The following is a 14,725-nucleotide window of genomic DNA, read 5'->3' on the forward strand; positions in this document are numbered from 1 at the left end:
TGGGGCACTATTGTGGGGAGTAACTAGTATATGGGGCACTATTGTGGGGAGTAACTAGTATATGGGGCAGTACTGGGAGGAGTTAACTAGAGGGGATAAAAACTAAATTGGTTATGGGTCTGATGATCACTGCTGTAGTCTCTATAGTCTGCTGGGTGATAATACTCTTCAGCTCCTGCGTACACCTAGGACAGTATCTGAAAACATTCTGTGCAGTGCAGTAGGTGCAATAGATGTATCCCTATGACAACTGTAAGGGCTACCCCTCAGCAACCACTGAAATACTACTTACTACTGACATTGTGGTTCTGGGGGTAGAACCTGCAAAGAGTTTATAGTCTAAACTACAGGGCTAAAGTTCATAGGTAACGTGATGACGCAGCGTTCCACACCTCTTTCTCATCATCCTTATCACAGCCTCCTATTGGCTGCAGAAGACTTTGACCACGCCCCGTTCTCGCCATCTCTTCCCCGCCCTAAGATGGCTGATTGCAAAACCGCCCATTGAGATTGTGATGGGTGAAAGGGTTGGGTTTCCCCGCCCATTTTTCTGTGTGTTGGAGCAGCCAATGAGGTTTCAGAAGGAGAGGCTGGGCGGCCAATAGGCTGCAGCCTGGGGCAGGGTCCCGGGGTTGCGTGTTCCGGTACATCCTCAGAGTGTGTGTCGGTGCTGGGCTGGGAGGTGCGCGGATATCTAGGAAGGGACGGCGGCACACTGCATCCCACCTCCGGCTGAGGCAGATGGCGAGGGGCTAGGAGGAGAGCGGCCGGTCCCCACCCTGACGGAGAGCCGGGCTGTGTGTAGCGCTGGAGCGGGTCGGTGTCAGCGGGGAGGCGTGTGACTGGCGCAGCGGAGGAAGCGGCCAGCATGGACCAAGTAGAGATCTTACGGACTTTCATTCAGAAGGTGCAGGCCATGAACAACAAGGACCACAACGGGGAGGACAACTTCGCGTGTGACTTCATGGTGAGCGGCGGTGTCCGGGCTGGGGGCATGTGTCCCGGAGGGTGAGGCTCTGTCAGGGCGCCCCCTCCTCTCTCCCCCTCCTTCCTTCCTGATCACTTCATGGATTACTGCCTGCAGCTCTATGGGCAGGAGGAGGAGGAGGATTTCATCAGCGCTTCCTGCAGCAGCCTCTCCCTCTCCTCCTCCTGCGCCCCATCCCCAGCAGCGGCCGGGCGGGCAGGAAGTGCCCTATCGATCAGTGCGGCAGATGGGGGCAGCGGGTGTGTCCCGCCCTGTGGCTGCCTCCTCCCGCCTGTCACTGCTGCCCGGGGCACATGTCACACCGCGGCCCCTCCTCCTGTGCCCGGCTCCTGGCATCTCGCTTCATGTCTGCCCGGTGTGCCGGGGCTCAGGGGAGGGCGCCTAGTGTCCCGGCTCTATATACCTGTGTACTCCTGTATATACACCTGTGTACTCCTCTGTGTATACCAGGCTGCTTCATATATATACACCTGTGTACTCCTGTGTATACCAGGCTGCTTCATATATATACACCTGTGTACTCCTCTGTGTATACCAGGCTGCTTCATATATATATATATATATATATATATATATATATATATATATATATATATAATATACACCTCTGTACTCCTCTATATAACCAGCTGCTTCACTATTAGGATGCCAGTGTACTGCTGTATGTGTATCTGACGGACTCACTATTAGGATGCCAGTGTACTGCTGTATGTGTATCTGACGGACTCACTATTAGGATGCCAGTGTACTGCTGTATGTGTATCTGACGGACTCACTATTAGGATGCCAGTGTACTGCTGTATGTGTATCTGACGGACTCACTATTAGGATGCCAGTGTACTGCTGTATGTGTATCTGACGGACTCACTATTAGGATGCCAGTGTACTGCTGTATGTGTATCTGACGGACTCACTATTAGGATGCCAGTGTACTGCTGTATGTGTATCTGACGGACTCACTATTAGGATGCCAGTGTACTGCTGTATGTGTATCTGACGGACTCACTATTAGGATGCCAGTGTACTGCTGTATGTGTATCTGACGGACTCACTATTAGGATGCCAGTGTACTGCTGTATGTGTATCTGACGGACTCACTATTAGGATGCCAGTGTACTGCTGTATGTGTATCTGACGGACTCACTATTAGGATGCCAGTGTACTGCTGTATGTGTATCTGACGGACTCACTATTAGGATGCCAGTGTACTGCTGTATGTATATCTGACGGACTCACTATTAGGATGCCAGTGTACTGCTGTATATACCAGGCTGTTAGACAATAATAATGATGCGGGTGTACTTCAGTGTGTACCAGTCTCAGGGTATTGATGTAAAGCAGAAATGTTCATTATTGATAGTGCCAGGTATTTTAGTATATATAAGCTGCCATATGTACTGCACCAGTGACTCTTGTCTGTGAATATATAATGTGGAGTTCCATATGATCACTGGGTCTACATGAGTAATGTACAGGGAGAATGCTAGAGCTCTGTTGGTAGCAATGTTTTCTGATGTCAGGCATTTCTGTGGCCTGTCTGATATGTGGTCAGCCTGTATAAATGGGGGGATTTATTCTGGATCAGAAGAAAGAATGTCCCGGTCCTGGGAATCTTCTGTGACTCATGGCCTCTAGCCACTCTGTATACTCTCAGCCACAGTACTAAGACATTTTTGGGATGGGTTAAAGAAAACACATCCTAATAAAGGGTATTAAGCCATCTGATGTCTTCAGCTTCCATGTTATTTGAGAGATAAATTAAACTAAAAGGAATCTGTCTCTAGGTTTATTCTACCTACTACTTAGATCATTCTGTTTATTGATTCTCCTAATATGCAGGAGAATGGTCTTTATGCTGCACCGTTCCCTCTGTCTGCTGAGTGACTGTTGTCTGCCTATACATAGTGAATATACACAGTATAGGCAGACAACTGCCAGTCAGCTCTGGTGGGGAGAGGAAGCTGGTGCTCACAAATCTCCAGGACAACAGAGCACACACACATAATGGAGAGGACTACTTATTGTCTGTGTTATTTAGGAAGATATCTCTGAATCAGCTGCACAGAACAATGTAAGTGATACATCATTGTTTAGCTTCTCTGTCACTAGCTTATGGTATCCTTAGATAGGGCAGCATAAGTATACTGACAATCTCTTTAACATGCACATATGTATATGCAGATCTGTCAGTAGAGACACAGTACTGTGGAAGGCTGGCACCACTCAACCTTACTTTATATCATGTCTTGTCCCAGGCACAAAATAGTACGCTATGACCAGTCTTGTGTGTAAGCAGCTAACCTGTGTGTGATGGAGAGAGGACATGCGTGGATGTGACCTTTGTACAGCACCCTGGACTATGTTTGCACTATGTATATGAAAAGAAATATTGATGTAAATTAAGGGACATAATAATTTGATGTAAGTGACCTGTGTATGGACTGTCCTCATGCTCCCATAGTGGAGCGTTACCTGTGTAAGCCATGTAATCAGAGGACCATGTCTAATGCCTTTGGATCTTTGTCTGTATATGTAACACTTGGACTTGTGTTCAATCTTCTGTATGGGCCCAATATCCCAATATGTGCTGTGATCTTCAGGAACCACATCTGTAAGAATCCAAAAACAATACACGCCTATCCAGCAGTATCCTGTATTGCTCCAATCCATTATAAGACCTTTTGAGGATGAAACGCATCAGACTGCATTTTTTTTTCCCTTTCCTGTGTGGATATATTGTAATATAACAATATGCTGCTTTTTAAATTTTTTTTTTTTTTTTTTATTTGAAAGTTGTGGAGGCATGTTTTTTCATTGTAGTTTAGTAGGGTTAATGTGTAGGTTTTCTATATATCCATGCAAATAATGAGCATATTGCAGGTACTATGTTCAGTGGTTTTGCTGCATATTGGCCTACATTCACATCAGGCAGTACTGTATGCTGATGTATATAGCAGTGTAATCTTCCCAGGTCCATACTAGTAGATTTGTTGGCCCACTGTACGGTCACACTGTTTGGCCTTTCTCCAAGGGGGTAATGTGAAGTATACTTTGACAGTAGGGTTCAGTGGGTGACATATGCAGCTATATGAGGTATCTGGTAGAAATGTGTAGTCCACACCTTCATTAAATTTCAAGGCTTTATTGTAGACAATTCTTAAAAATATTGAACAACTTTAAAAAACATGTTGATGTGTTGTGGGATCACATCCCTCATGCCATGACTTAGGCTCTGTTCACATAGAGTAAAACTAGCGGCACCTCCGTATCATAATGAGTCTATGAAAGGCTTGTGCGCCTCCTCTCTCCGCATTGAAGAATGGACATGGAATTCTGCCAGTTTTACTCCATGTGAACGGAGGCTTAGGCATGTGATCCTGCAACACGACAGTGTGTACTTTAAAGTTGTTTGTTGTTTTTAAGATGTGTCTACAATAAAGCCTAAACTTAATGGAGCTGTGGACTACACATTTCTACCAGTGACTTCCGTGCTCTGTGTTCTACCAGTTATTCCAGCATGCCTGGCCATCTTGATGTTCAAGGAACCTCCGCACAGCCTGAGAGCAAGTGGTGCTGGGTGTTGGACAGTGCCACTGTGCAGGAGAAAAATTCTGAAGGAAGCCCAGTCTTATCCTGTGCGGAAACGTCAGTCTGAAAAAAAACTATTGACTTTTTTTTTTCTCTTAAATCAAAGTTTATTATTTTTTTTTCCCATATAAACAACACATGTACACCAAATAGATAAACCTATTTGGGGAGATTTATAAAAAAGGGTGTAAATATATACCTGGTGTAAACTGCCCACAGCAACCAATCACAGCTCAGCTTTCAGCTCTGGTAAAATAAGAGGAGCTGTGATTGGTTGCTGTGGACAGTTTACACCAGGTGTGTATTTACACCCTTTCATTCTCCCCCATTGACTTCTAATATCTGTGACCTGTATACGTAGTGAAGAAGAGCAGCCCCATCACTGCTTTTTACTGGTGTGATTCCGCCCAGGACTTGTTTCCGCTATATGCTTTGAGGATCAGATGGCACCTATGCTACACTGCTTCGGTCCCCATTCTGCAGCAGCTTCAAGGTTCAGGAGTGTGATGTAGCAGGCCTGCTCAGCTATTCAGCAGCTCTCGTGGTGTTCTGCATGCTACACCATGTCTTCGACCTGGAAGCTACTGCACAACGGCGACTGGGCAACGTAGTACAGGGTGCAGCAAGGGAGGTAAGTGTATGTAAATTTTTTTGCAATCACACCTTCCTCAGGCTTGCAGAGGAAATGAGTCCTGGCCAGACAACCCCTTTTAACCTTTGGAACATATGGCTCTGCATCCACACTGGAAAAGTAAAAAGCTAATTATTTGTTTAGTGCCAACGGATTCCATAGTAGTTTACATAATTTGTCAGTTTTGGTTCCTGTCTCCATTAGGACTCAATCTAAAATCCCCTATCTGTAAGTTTTTGGTGTGGGAGGAAACAGGAGTACACGGAGGAAACCCACGCAAACACGGAGAGAACATACAAACTCTTTGCAGATCTTGCCCTTGGTGGGATTTCAACCCAGGACCCCAGCGCTGACCACTGAGCCATCACTTTTCATCCCGTAGGAGGCAGATTTGGGGGGAACATGCAGTGCTATACACTATCCTCTAGTGGTCCAGGCCTAAAGGTGTGTGAAAGAGTGTAAGATAGCTTTATGGAAGTAGCAGACAGCAGCTGTTTCTGGCTTCTGTGCCATAGGAAGTTTAGAGGTTGAAGCTTGTGAGCTGTGCTCTTGTTGAATTCTTCTATTCATCAGATTAGTCACGTGCAATGGAAAATGTCTCGGAAAAGGGAACAATTTGTTTCAGTAAAAATAAAATAAATAACATAAGTATGTTTGACGTTCTGTAGTAATGCACCCTGGCAGGCTTCTACAACTCTCAGGACACATCTGACCTAATATTCTGTGTGTTTCTCCATTAAAATACATAAAACCATTTTGTTTTACACTATTCTATAAATACAGACCGAGCACATGCCCTAATAGTATTCTCCATTAGAAAGCAGCAGTAACGCCTCTGGGCTAGTGGAATTACTGCAAGCCTTATGTGTTCCTGAGTTACTTGGATTTTAGGGGTTTCCCTGTACACTACAAAACATTACTGATACAGCATTTGGCCTCCTATTACCATTATATTGCTGGTAGTATACACATATATATATGATGGAGGAAATGGATAGCACCTCATTGGGGACATGGACCCATGTGAGTGTTGGCAATCTCTGTATATAGTTGTGGGACCATGTAAGCAATGGATAATAATAATAATAATTCAGCATTCTTACTTGCAGCATCACAACTCCTATTTATTAGAACTCCAGAAATGTGACACATGCAAAAACAAGTCCAGAACGAGGTGTAAAGGCAGTAGTGCAGCCTTGGTCCGCATCAGAGTATCAGAAGATTTCCGCAAATTTTGATGGAGTAAAGTTTGTATGTATACTACTGAAGAGGTTGCTGTTATTCTTCTGATAACTCCTGTTTGTTAGCTACTTATCTGATATAGATGGCTACTTGAAATCAGGATTTGCTCCTACCTCTTGAGGACTGATTCCTTAGCAAGCGTAATATTTCAGGAATTTACAGCAAGACATAAGCCTAAGGCTCTGTTCACATCTGCATTATGACTTTCGTGTGTAACAAATGAGGGACTGCATATTGTGCATCTGTACAACACTGATGCTTTTTGCTGGCATCCAGTTGCTATTGAAGTTTTTTTTATTTGTGTAACTTTTTTGGAGTGGCACTACAATGTACATGCCAGAGGCTAGTTTTCTATCTTCTTCACAGGCTACGTTAAATGAGAAGTCCGGCAAAATTTTTTATTAAAGCGACTCTGTACCCACAATCTGCCCCCCCCCCCCAAACCACTTGTACCGTCGGATAGCTGGTTTTAATCCAAGATCTGTCCTGGGGTCCATTCAGCAGGTGATGCAGTTATTGTGCTAAACAACTTTTAAACTGGCAGACCCGTGCCCAACGGCCGTGTCCTAGATTATGTATGCATTAGGCTGGCACACCCTCTCCGTCCCTCCTTCCCGCCCTCCTCCTCATAAGGAATGCTACTGGCAGATTGTCCCCTATTCATCAGCTGTGTAAGGACGGCACATGGGCTGGATGGTTAAGGAACCTGTGCAATGTTAAGCATGAAGGAAATGTTCCAGTGGCATTCCTAGTGATGAAGAGGGTGGGGAGAGGAGGGACGGAGGGGTGGTGCAAAGTTATGGCACAGATACTACCCTTGGGCACAGAGCTGCTAGTTTAAAAGTTGTTTCTCAGGACAATTACTGCATCACCTGCCGAAGGGACCCCTGGACAGATCTTTAATCTTGCCGCTATCCGAAGGTAAAAGTGGATTGGGGGGGGGGGGGGGGGCGTCAGATTGTGGGTACAGAGTCGCTTTAAAGTATTGTATTAACACCCCCCCCCCCCCCCCCCCCCCCCCCGAGTTGTACAAATGGCCAATATACACTTATTACGGGAAATGCTTATAAATTGCTTATTTCCCTGCACTTATTACTGCATCAAGGCTTCACTTCCTGGATAAAATGATGATGTCACGACCCGACTCCCAGAGCTGTGTGGGCTGTGGCTTCTGGACAGGATGATGGCAGGGGGACACAGGGCACTGGAGGGGCACTGAGCATCCCTCTGCCGCCATCATCCTCTCCAGCAGCCTCAGCCCGCACAGCTCTGGGAGATCGGTCGTGACATCACCATGTTATCCAGGAAGTGAAGCCTTGATGCAGTAGCAAGTGCACAAAAAAAATCACTTTGTGCATTTCCCGTAATAAGTGTATATTGGTGATTTGTATAACTTTTGGGAGGCAATACAATACCTTTTAAAAATAATTTTTGCCGGACTTCTCCTTTAAGATCAGTGTGTAGATTGCTTCACAGTCACTTTAGCTGGTCATCTTGCTTTTTTTTCTTTTTCTTCCTTTTACAAGATCATGTTACTGCTACTTGTCTTGGGTTTTATAGCTCTTCTTTTCACTTGTTTTTGGCAACGTGTGCACTGATTATGTGTCTTGTGAACTCCAGTCATGAATACCATTATTCAAATGGAGTCGTATCTCCCCAAGCTATGTTATCCTGAAGTGCTAAGAAAAGCCTGTTATCTCTGGGAGAATCTAAGATGTTCAGGCACATCCCTGAAGTTATGGAAAGGTGTATGTGTGCAATGTGGCATTTCAATATGCTGCTTAAATATCCAGATAGTCAAGGCCTCGGGGAAGCTTTTTCTTGTATTGGCATGTTAAAAAATGTCATCTTCTCTTTAGTGTTGCTTAGCTGTAGTTTCTGGAGTTTCTGATCCCAAGATGTATTCAGCAATTGAAAGTGTTCAACAATCTGTCACATAATGTTTGCAAAACCTAGTGCTTTGTCATGCACAATCTGTAATACCTTTTATTGGAGTTGTCTGTGTTTCCCACAGTTAGCAGCTAAGGGGTCATTCACACATGTGCAGATCTCCGTCCATACACGGACAGTGTTCTGCAGACTGGACCTTGGACCTCCCAACATCATGATTAGTTATGTCTGTAGCTCCTAATCTGTTTCAAAGTTTGCGCTAGTGTACTGACACAGCCGCACTGTCCATCAACATTTATGTAAGGTATATTGCCCCCCTTACAGAATGGCTATCTAATGGTAACCCCCACCCCCTATTAGGTTAGAGAGCCTTGTTAGATTTTACCACTGGTTGACATTCAATGTTCACTTCAATGGCAATATACGTTGCTTGTGACAACACCTGACCTCAGGGGGTTCTTCAGTCAGAAAAGAGGGTTTATCTGCCACTCATAAACCTTTCAACATCTATCAGGAGCACGTTTAGTTTGACACGACACATGACTTGTAAAGCATTTCAGCACTGTGCCTGAACGTTACTGCAATGGCTGCTACATACAAGTGCATCTCAATATATTAGAATGTCATCAAAAAGTTTTTTTTTTTTCTTTTAGTAATTCAATTCAAAAAGTAAAACTCCTATATTTTATAGAGTAATTGCAAACAGAGTGAACTGTATCTAGCATTTATTTCTTTTAATGTTGATTATGGTTACAGCCAAGGAAGACCCCAAATTCATTATCTCAGAAAATTAGAACATTATATACTGTAAAAAAAAAATTAATACAGAAGTGTTGGCTAAATGAGTCTGTACAGTAAATGCCCTCAATACTTGGTCGGGGCACCTTTTGCATGAATGACTGCATCAAAGTGGCAATGTGGCATGGAGGCGAACAGCTGATGGCACTGCAGAGGTGTTATTGAAGCCCAGGTTGCTTTGATAGCGGCCTTTAGCTCGTCTGCATTGTTGGGTCTGGTGTTTCTTATTTTTCTCTTGACAATACCTCATAAATTTTCTATGGGTTCAGGTCAGATGAGTTTTCTGGCCAATCAAGCACTATGATACTGTGGTTATTAAACCAGGTACTGGTACTTTTGGCAGTGTGACCAGGTGCCAAGTCCTGATGGAAAATGAAAATTCAATTTCCTAAAAGCCACTCGTGGACAATAGACAATGCCAGCAGTGTCTTACCTTGGCCAAGGAGAAAAAGAACTGCACTGTTGCTCGCTGGTCAAAGGTGTTTTCCGATTTAAGTATGTTTTGCATTTCATTTGGAAATCAAAGTCTCAGAGTCTGGAGGAAGAGTGGAGAGGTACACAATCCAAGCTGCTAGTGTGAAGTTTCCATAATCCGTAATGGTTTAGGGAGCCTTAACCCCGTAGAGAATTTATGGGGTATTGTCAAGAGAAGGATAAGACACCAGACCCAACAATGAAGACAAGCTGAAGGCCGCTATCAAAGCAACCTGGGCTTCCATAACACTTCTGCAGTGCCATCAGCTGAGCGCCTCCATGCCATGCCGCATTGCTGCAGTCATTCATGCAAAGGGACCTCCGACCAAGTATTGAGAGCATTCACAGTAAATTTTCATTGGTGCTGGGTGGCTTCCTCCCCTAGAACAAAAAGCCATACTTGTATCAGGGTCCAGTCTCCTGAGGGCAGCTTTTTAATCTTGTGCTGGTTGAGAAAAGAGACCAAACTCAGGAAGTTCCAGTCACTGCGCACTCGGTCACAGTCATTTGATTGACTGATGCATCAAGCCCAGACAGTCTGTTCTGGCCAGGACTTCCTGTGCTTAGTCCCCCCCCAAACAGCACAAGACTAAAAAGCTGCCTTCAGGGGACTTAACCTGGATGTAGCCTGGTATTAAAGTGTGATAACTAAACTAAAATAACGAATGCAAATACAAACTTCACATTCCTTGCTGATTTTAGATTTTGAAGTGCTGAAACGACATTGTTTTATGGGCAGAAAGATGTCTGAAACTTTTAGCCTCTTTGCATTTGTTCCACTTTTTGAACTTATTTTTTTTTTAATTTCTTTGACTATTAAAGAGTCACTGTCGTATTTTTTTTTTTTTTGCAGAAATCAATAGTCCAGGCGATTTTAAGAAACTTTGTAATTGGGTTTATTAGCCAAATCTGCCATTATCTGCATGTAAAAAGCCTTTTCCCAGGTCCCCCCCTCCTTCCTCTTTTTCATCCACTCTGAAAAATCTGAAAATTGTGACTTGTTGCAGGAGACGTACCCTGTCTGCTCTAGGGAGAGGGGAGGGGGGAGGAGGGAGTTAGCCGGCAGCAGAAAGCAGATAACAGAGGATTACAGGCACTGAGCTGGGTGACAGCTGTAATCCGAGCTCAGACAGGTCACTGGTGACTGTCACAGGAGATATCCCGTGAGGGATTTGGAGATTAACTCTTTGTTGTCCTGTTTTGGTCTTTTCTTTAGCTCTCTCCATAGGAGAACAATGAAGACAGGGGGGAGAGCTTCAAACTGCTTTTTCATGATAAAAATGCATTTTTCGGATAATAAACCCAATTACAAAGTTTCTTAAAATCGCCTGGACTATTGATTTCTGCAAAAAAAAATTTCACGACAGTGACACTTTAAGACTCTTTGTAGGTAACAACAAAAGCTGTAGCTTAAAAAAGGAATAGTTGAGTATGAGACCATTTTGGAACATGCCAACTGTTCCTTTTTTTTGGGTAAGAAATGTTTTGCCACTTTGAGTATTTAAAATAGGATGCTGTGTTCCTGGAGTACACAATTGTCATATAGATTAACATATATAGACTTTTAGAATCTTTATACAGCGCCAGCTTATTCTGCAACACTATATAGTTCATACTATATACAAAGTCAGACACGACTTGGGGCCTTATTAAACAGCCTGATGTTTCAGATAAGCGAGAACTGATTTGCTATATTGGCTCTCGCTTACAGAGTCTATTACATGGCTCAATTATTGTGTAGCAAGGTCTGCACGGACATAGTGATGTCCATGCAGCCCTTACTGTGTATAGAAGATCAAAGTTTTTTTACTTACCTGTCCATGCTCCCCAGTGACCCCCTAATTTTTCACCCTCTATCAGGAGCTGCAGCTGAGGCTTCTAAACCGGTCTCTGCAGTAACAGGCCGCTCAACCAATCATGGACTAAGACTGGACAATGCCACAGCCAATGATTGGCCGAGCGGCCTGTCACTTCAGAGACTGGCTCAGAAGTTCTGGGCAAAAGCTAGAAGGAAACCAGGGAGCGTGGACAGGTAGTAGTTTTGTATAGACGACAAACTTAAATTAAAGGAATCTGTCACAAGGTTTATGCTGTATTACATGAGGAAAGCATAAACTTGTGACAGAAAAGCTGCATATTACTTCATTCTGTTGAGCTGTTATGTGGATATGATTCACCACTCCCTCCCTCCATCCTCCAGCTGCTGATTGACAGCTGTTTGCCTATACACAGCAGATATGCACAATATATAATATCAGCTGCTCATGAATATTGAGGACTACTGAGCACATGCTCAATGTGCCTGAAGCATACCTATCATTTAAACCAGTGCTTCTCAAACTGTGAGGCGGGCCTCACCAGTGAGGCACCCACTAGTTGTTGGTGAGGCCCATTTTAGCAAAATTATTAATTTATTTTGTATTTGCTTCATTAGCATATAGAGCTTGGGAGACGGTGAAATCTAGTCCTAGCATTATTTTCGGCTTTTAAATGGACTTTCACCACAGATGATGAGGCCCAGGCACCCTCTTGGTCAGTCTGATGAGGCCCAGGCATTGCCTTGGTCTGTTGGGTGAGGCTCCAGTAGAAAAAGTTTGAGAAGCACTGATTTAAACAAACTTAATAAGGGTGGGACATATCAGAAGTTTGTATTGGTGGGAGTCAGTGTGCTGAGACCCCTGCTGATGGCTGAAATGAATGGGTAGACATGCTCAGCAGCACGTGCTCTGCCCCTTCATCTATGCTTTCACTGGTAAAGTATCAGTCTATGGAATCTATGGAACTTCTGGTAGACACGATTACTCGAAGCTCCATAGGCTCAACTAGAAATCAATCCACTGATAAAAAGCGCTTCTGCCCCTTTTTTCCAGCATTCTAAGCTACAATAACCACATTCTAAAGCAGTGTTTCCCACAATATAAGCAGTTGCTTGCTGTTGCCTCCATCGCGCTGTATTGCAAATCGGCACTAACTAGTCACGTCTTTCCCTTAACTAGTCATGGTTCCGGGGCTGTAAACACATCGCGGTGAGGAGTGATTGCAGCTCTGGAGCGCTGGTTTCCATACAGTACAGGGAGGAATAAAACTACAATTTTGGGGAGACGGAGGTGACAACATATGAACAGTTTATATGGTAGGAAACGCTGCAGCATGCTTCAGAACATAGTTATTGTAGCTTGAAACCCTAAATTCTCATGATTGGTTCTCTTTAAAGGGGTAGTGTGGCGCTAAAAAATTATTCACAGAATAACACACATCACAAAGTTATACAACTCTGTAATGTATGTTATGTCTGTGAATCGCCCCCTTCCCGTGTCCCACCATCCCGACCCGTGTACCCGGAAGTGTGATGTGCATTATACATTACCTGATCAGTGTCGAGGGCCGTCCGCCATTTTGTGCCAAACGTCCTCTTCGGACGAACGCGATTGGCTGAGCATCGGATGACGCTGCAGAGGGCGGCCGGCATTCGGAACAGTTGGAGCTGTTCGCTGGCCGGCCGAATAAGACGTCACTGACTAAAGATCGGAGACGGGGGTCGGCACGTGACAGGTAATGGATAGCGCACCACACTTCCGGGGACACGGGCAGGGGTGGTGGGACACGGGGAAGGGGGCCATTCACAGACTTAACATACATTACAAAGTTGTATAACTTTGTAATGTGTGTTATTCTGTTAATAAATCTTTACCGCCGCACTACCCCTTTAAGTCACTTTGTGTATTACTTCATGGCATAAAGAAGTTTCTGACCCCTTATGTTCAGGGCTGTAGAGTTGGTAAGCCCCAGCTCCAACTCCTGAATTTTATCCAACACCAATGTCGACTCTGGCTCCTTCATAAATGACCACCATGGGAGTTATTTATCACACTGGTGTAAAGTAGATCTGGCTCAGCAGCTTCTTCCTAATGTCCTACTATGAATGCACGATGCACCGAAATATCGATACCAATATCTATGTTCGGGGCAAAAAAAACAAAAACGGTCCAGTACCAGGATTTCCTGGTATTCGATACTGTGCAATAGGGCACCTTAACATAGAGTAGAGTGTAGAGAACGTGACAGACCGCTGCCATGTTTTGTGTGCTGCCCCCCCTCTTGGCTCACCAGCTCCTGCTCTATGCTGCCTGGCTCCGGTGACCCCCCCCCCCCCCCTCTGCTGGGGAGGTGTTTTGTCCAGTGGATAGTCTGTGAGCAGGATCGGGGCGCAGCAAACAAGGTCAGAGTGTGCCGGCGTGCCACAGTCCATGTGTCACCGCTGTGGGTTAACAGCACACTACTCGCTGGCCAACCACTCTTCAGCTACACTGCACTGCAACCAGCGAGGGCTGCATGCTGCTGTTACTATGTGGCGGTATTCATACTGGGCTGTGCTGTGACTCGCAGCCCCCGCACACAGGCTGCAGCCTCCTCACTGATTGCCCATTCTTGTGGTACAATCTCCAAATCAATCGCCTGCTGCGTATGAAAAAGCTTGGACTATCACTTTATACCATATATAAATAGGCGGTCTAACTGTGAAGATGCCGCTATCAAAAGTGACATCGGCATCCAAGCTTTTCCATACGCAGCAGGCGATTGATTTGGGCATTGTACCTCAACAAGAAGGGGCAATCAGCAAGGAGGCTGCAGACGGGAGTTACAGTACAGGGGGAGGGAGGACGTCACCGGGACCCAGCAGCATGGAGCAGAAGGTGCTGAACTGGGAGGTGAAGGTTCTGCTCAACTACAGCTATTACTATCCCCAATATACTATACCTGTGCTGTGTGTCAGCACTAGTATAGTATATTAGGGATAGTAGTTGTATGGCTTACATAGCACTAGTATAGTGTGTTGGATAGTAGTTGTATGGCTGACATAGCACCAGTATAGTATATTGGGGATAGTAGTTAGTAGTATAGCTATGTGTCAGCCATACAACCACTGTCCCCAATATACTATACTAGTGCTATGTAAGACATACATTATATTGAATTATTATTGGGGGGGGGGGGGTTATATGCTAAGTATCGATATAAAAAGATTGGTATTGGTGTCAAACCCAAAATTCTAGTATCGTGACTTCACTATGTCCTGCATGATTCTGGGACGACTTCTAGGGGAATAAGGCAAA

General features: G+C 44.7%; 1 protein-coding gene across 1 annotated transcript in view; it reads left to right on the forward strand.

Moving 5' to 3' along the window:
• Positions 1 to 603: 603 nt before the first annotated feature.
• Positions 604 to 14,725, forward strand: part of PTPN12 (protein tyrosine phosphatase non-receptor type 12) — a 55,739-nt gene continuing 41,617 nt past the window's right edge. Inside the window, exon 1 of the mRNA XM_069978123.1 lies at positions 604 to 967. Coding sequence (XP_069834224.1) covers positions 869 to 967 — 99 coding nt within the window. The 5' untranslated portion in view covers positions 604 to 868. The remainder of the gene's footprint in view (positions 968 to 14,725) is intronic.

The sequence above is a fragment of the Dendropsophus ebraccatus genome, chromosome 1 (assembly GCF_027789765.1).
Source record: "Dendropsophus ebraccatus isolate aDenEbr1 chromosome 1, aDenEbr1.pat, whole genome shotgun sequence".
Taxonomy (NCBI): Eukaryota; Metazoa; Chordata; class Amphibia; order Anura; family Hylidae; genus Dendropsophus; species Dendropsophus ebraccatus.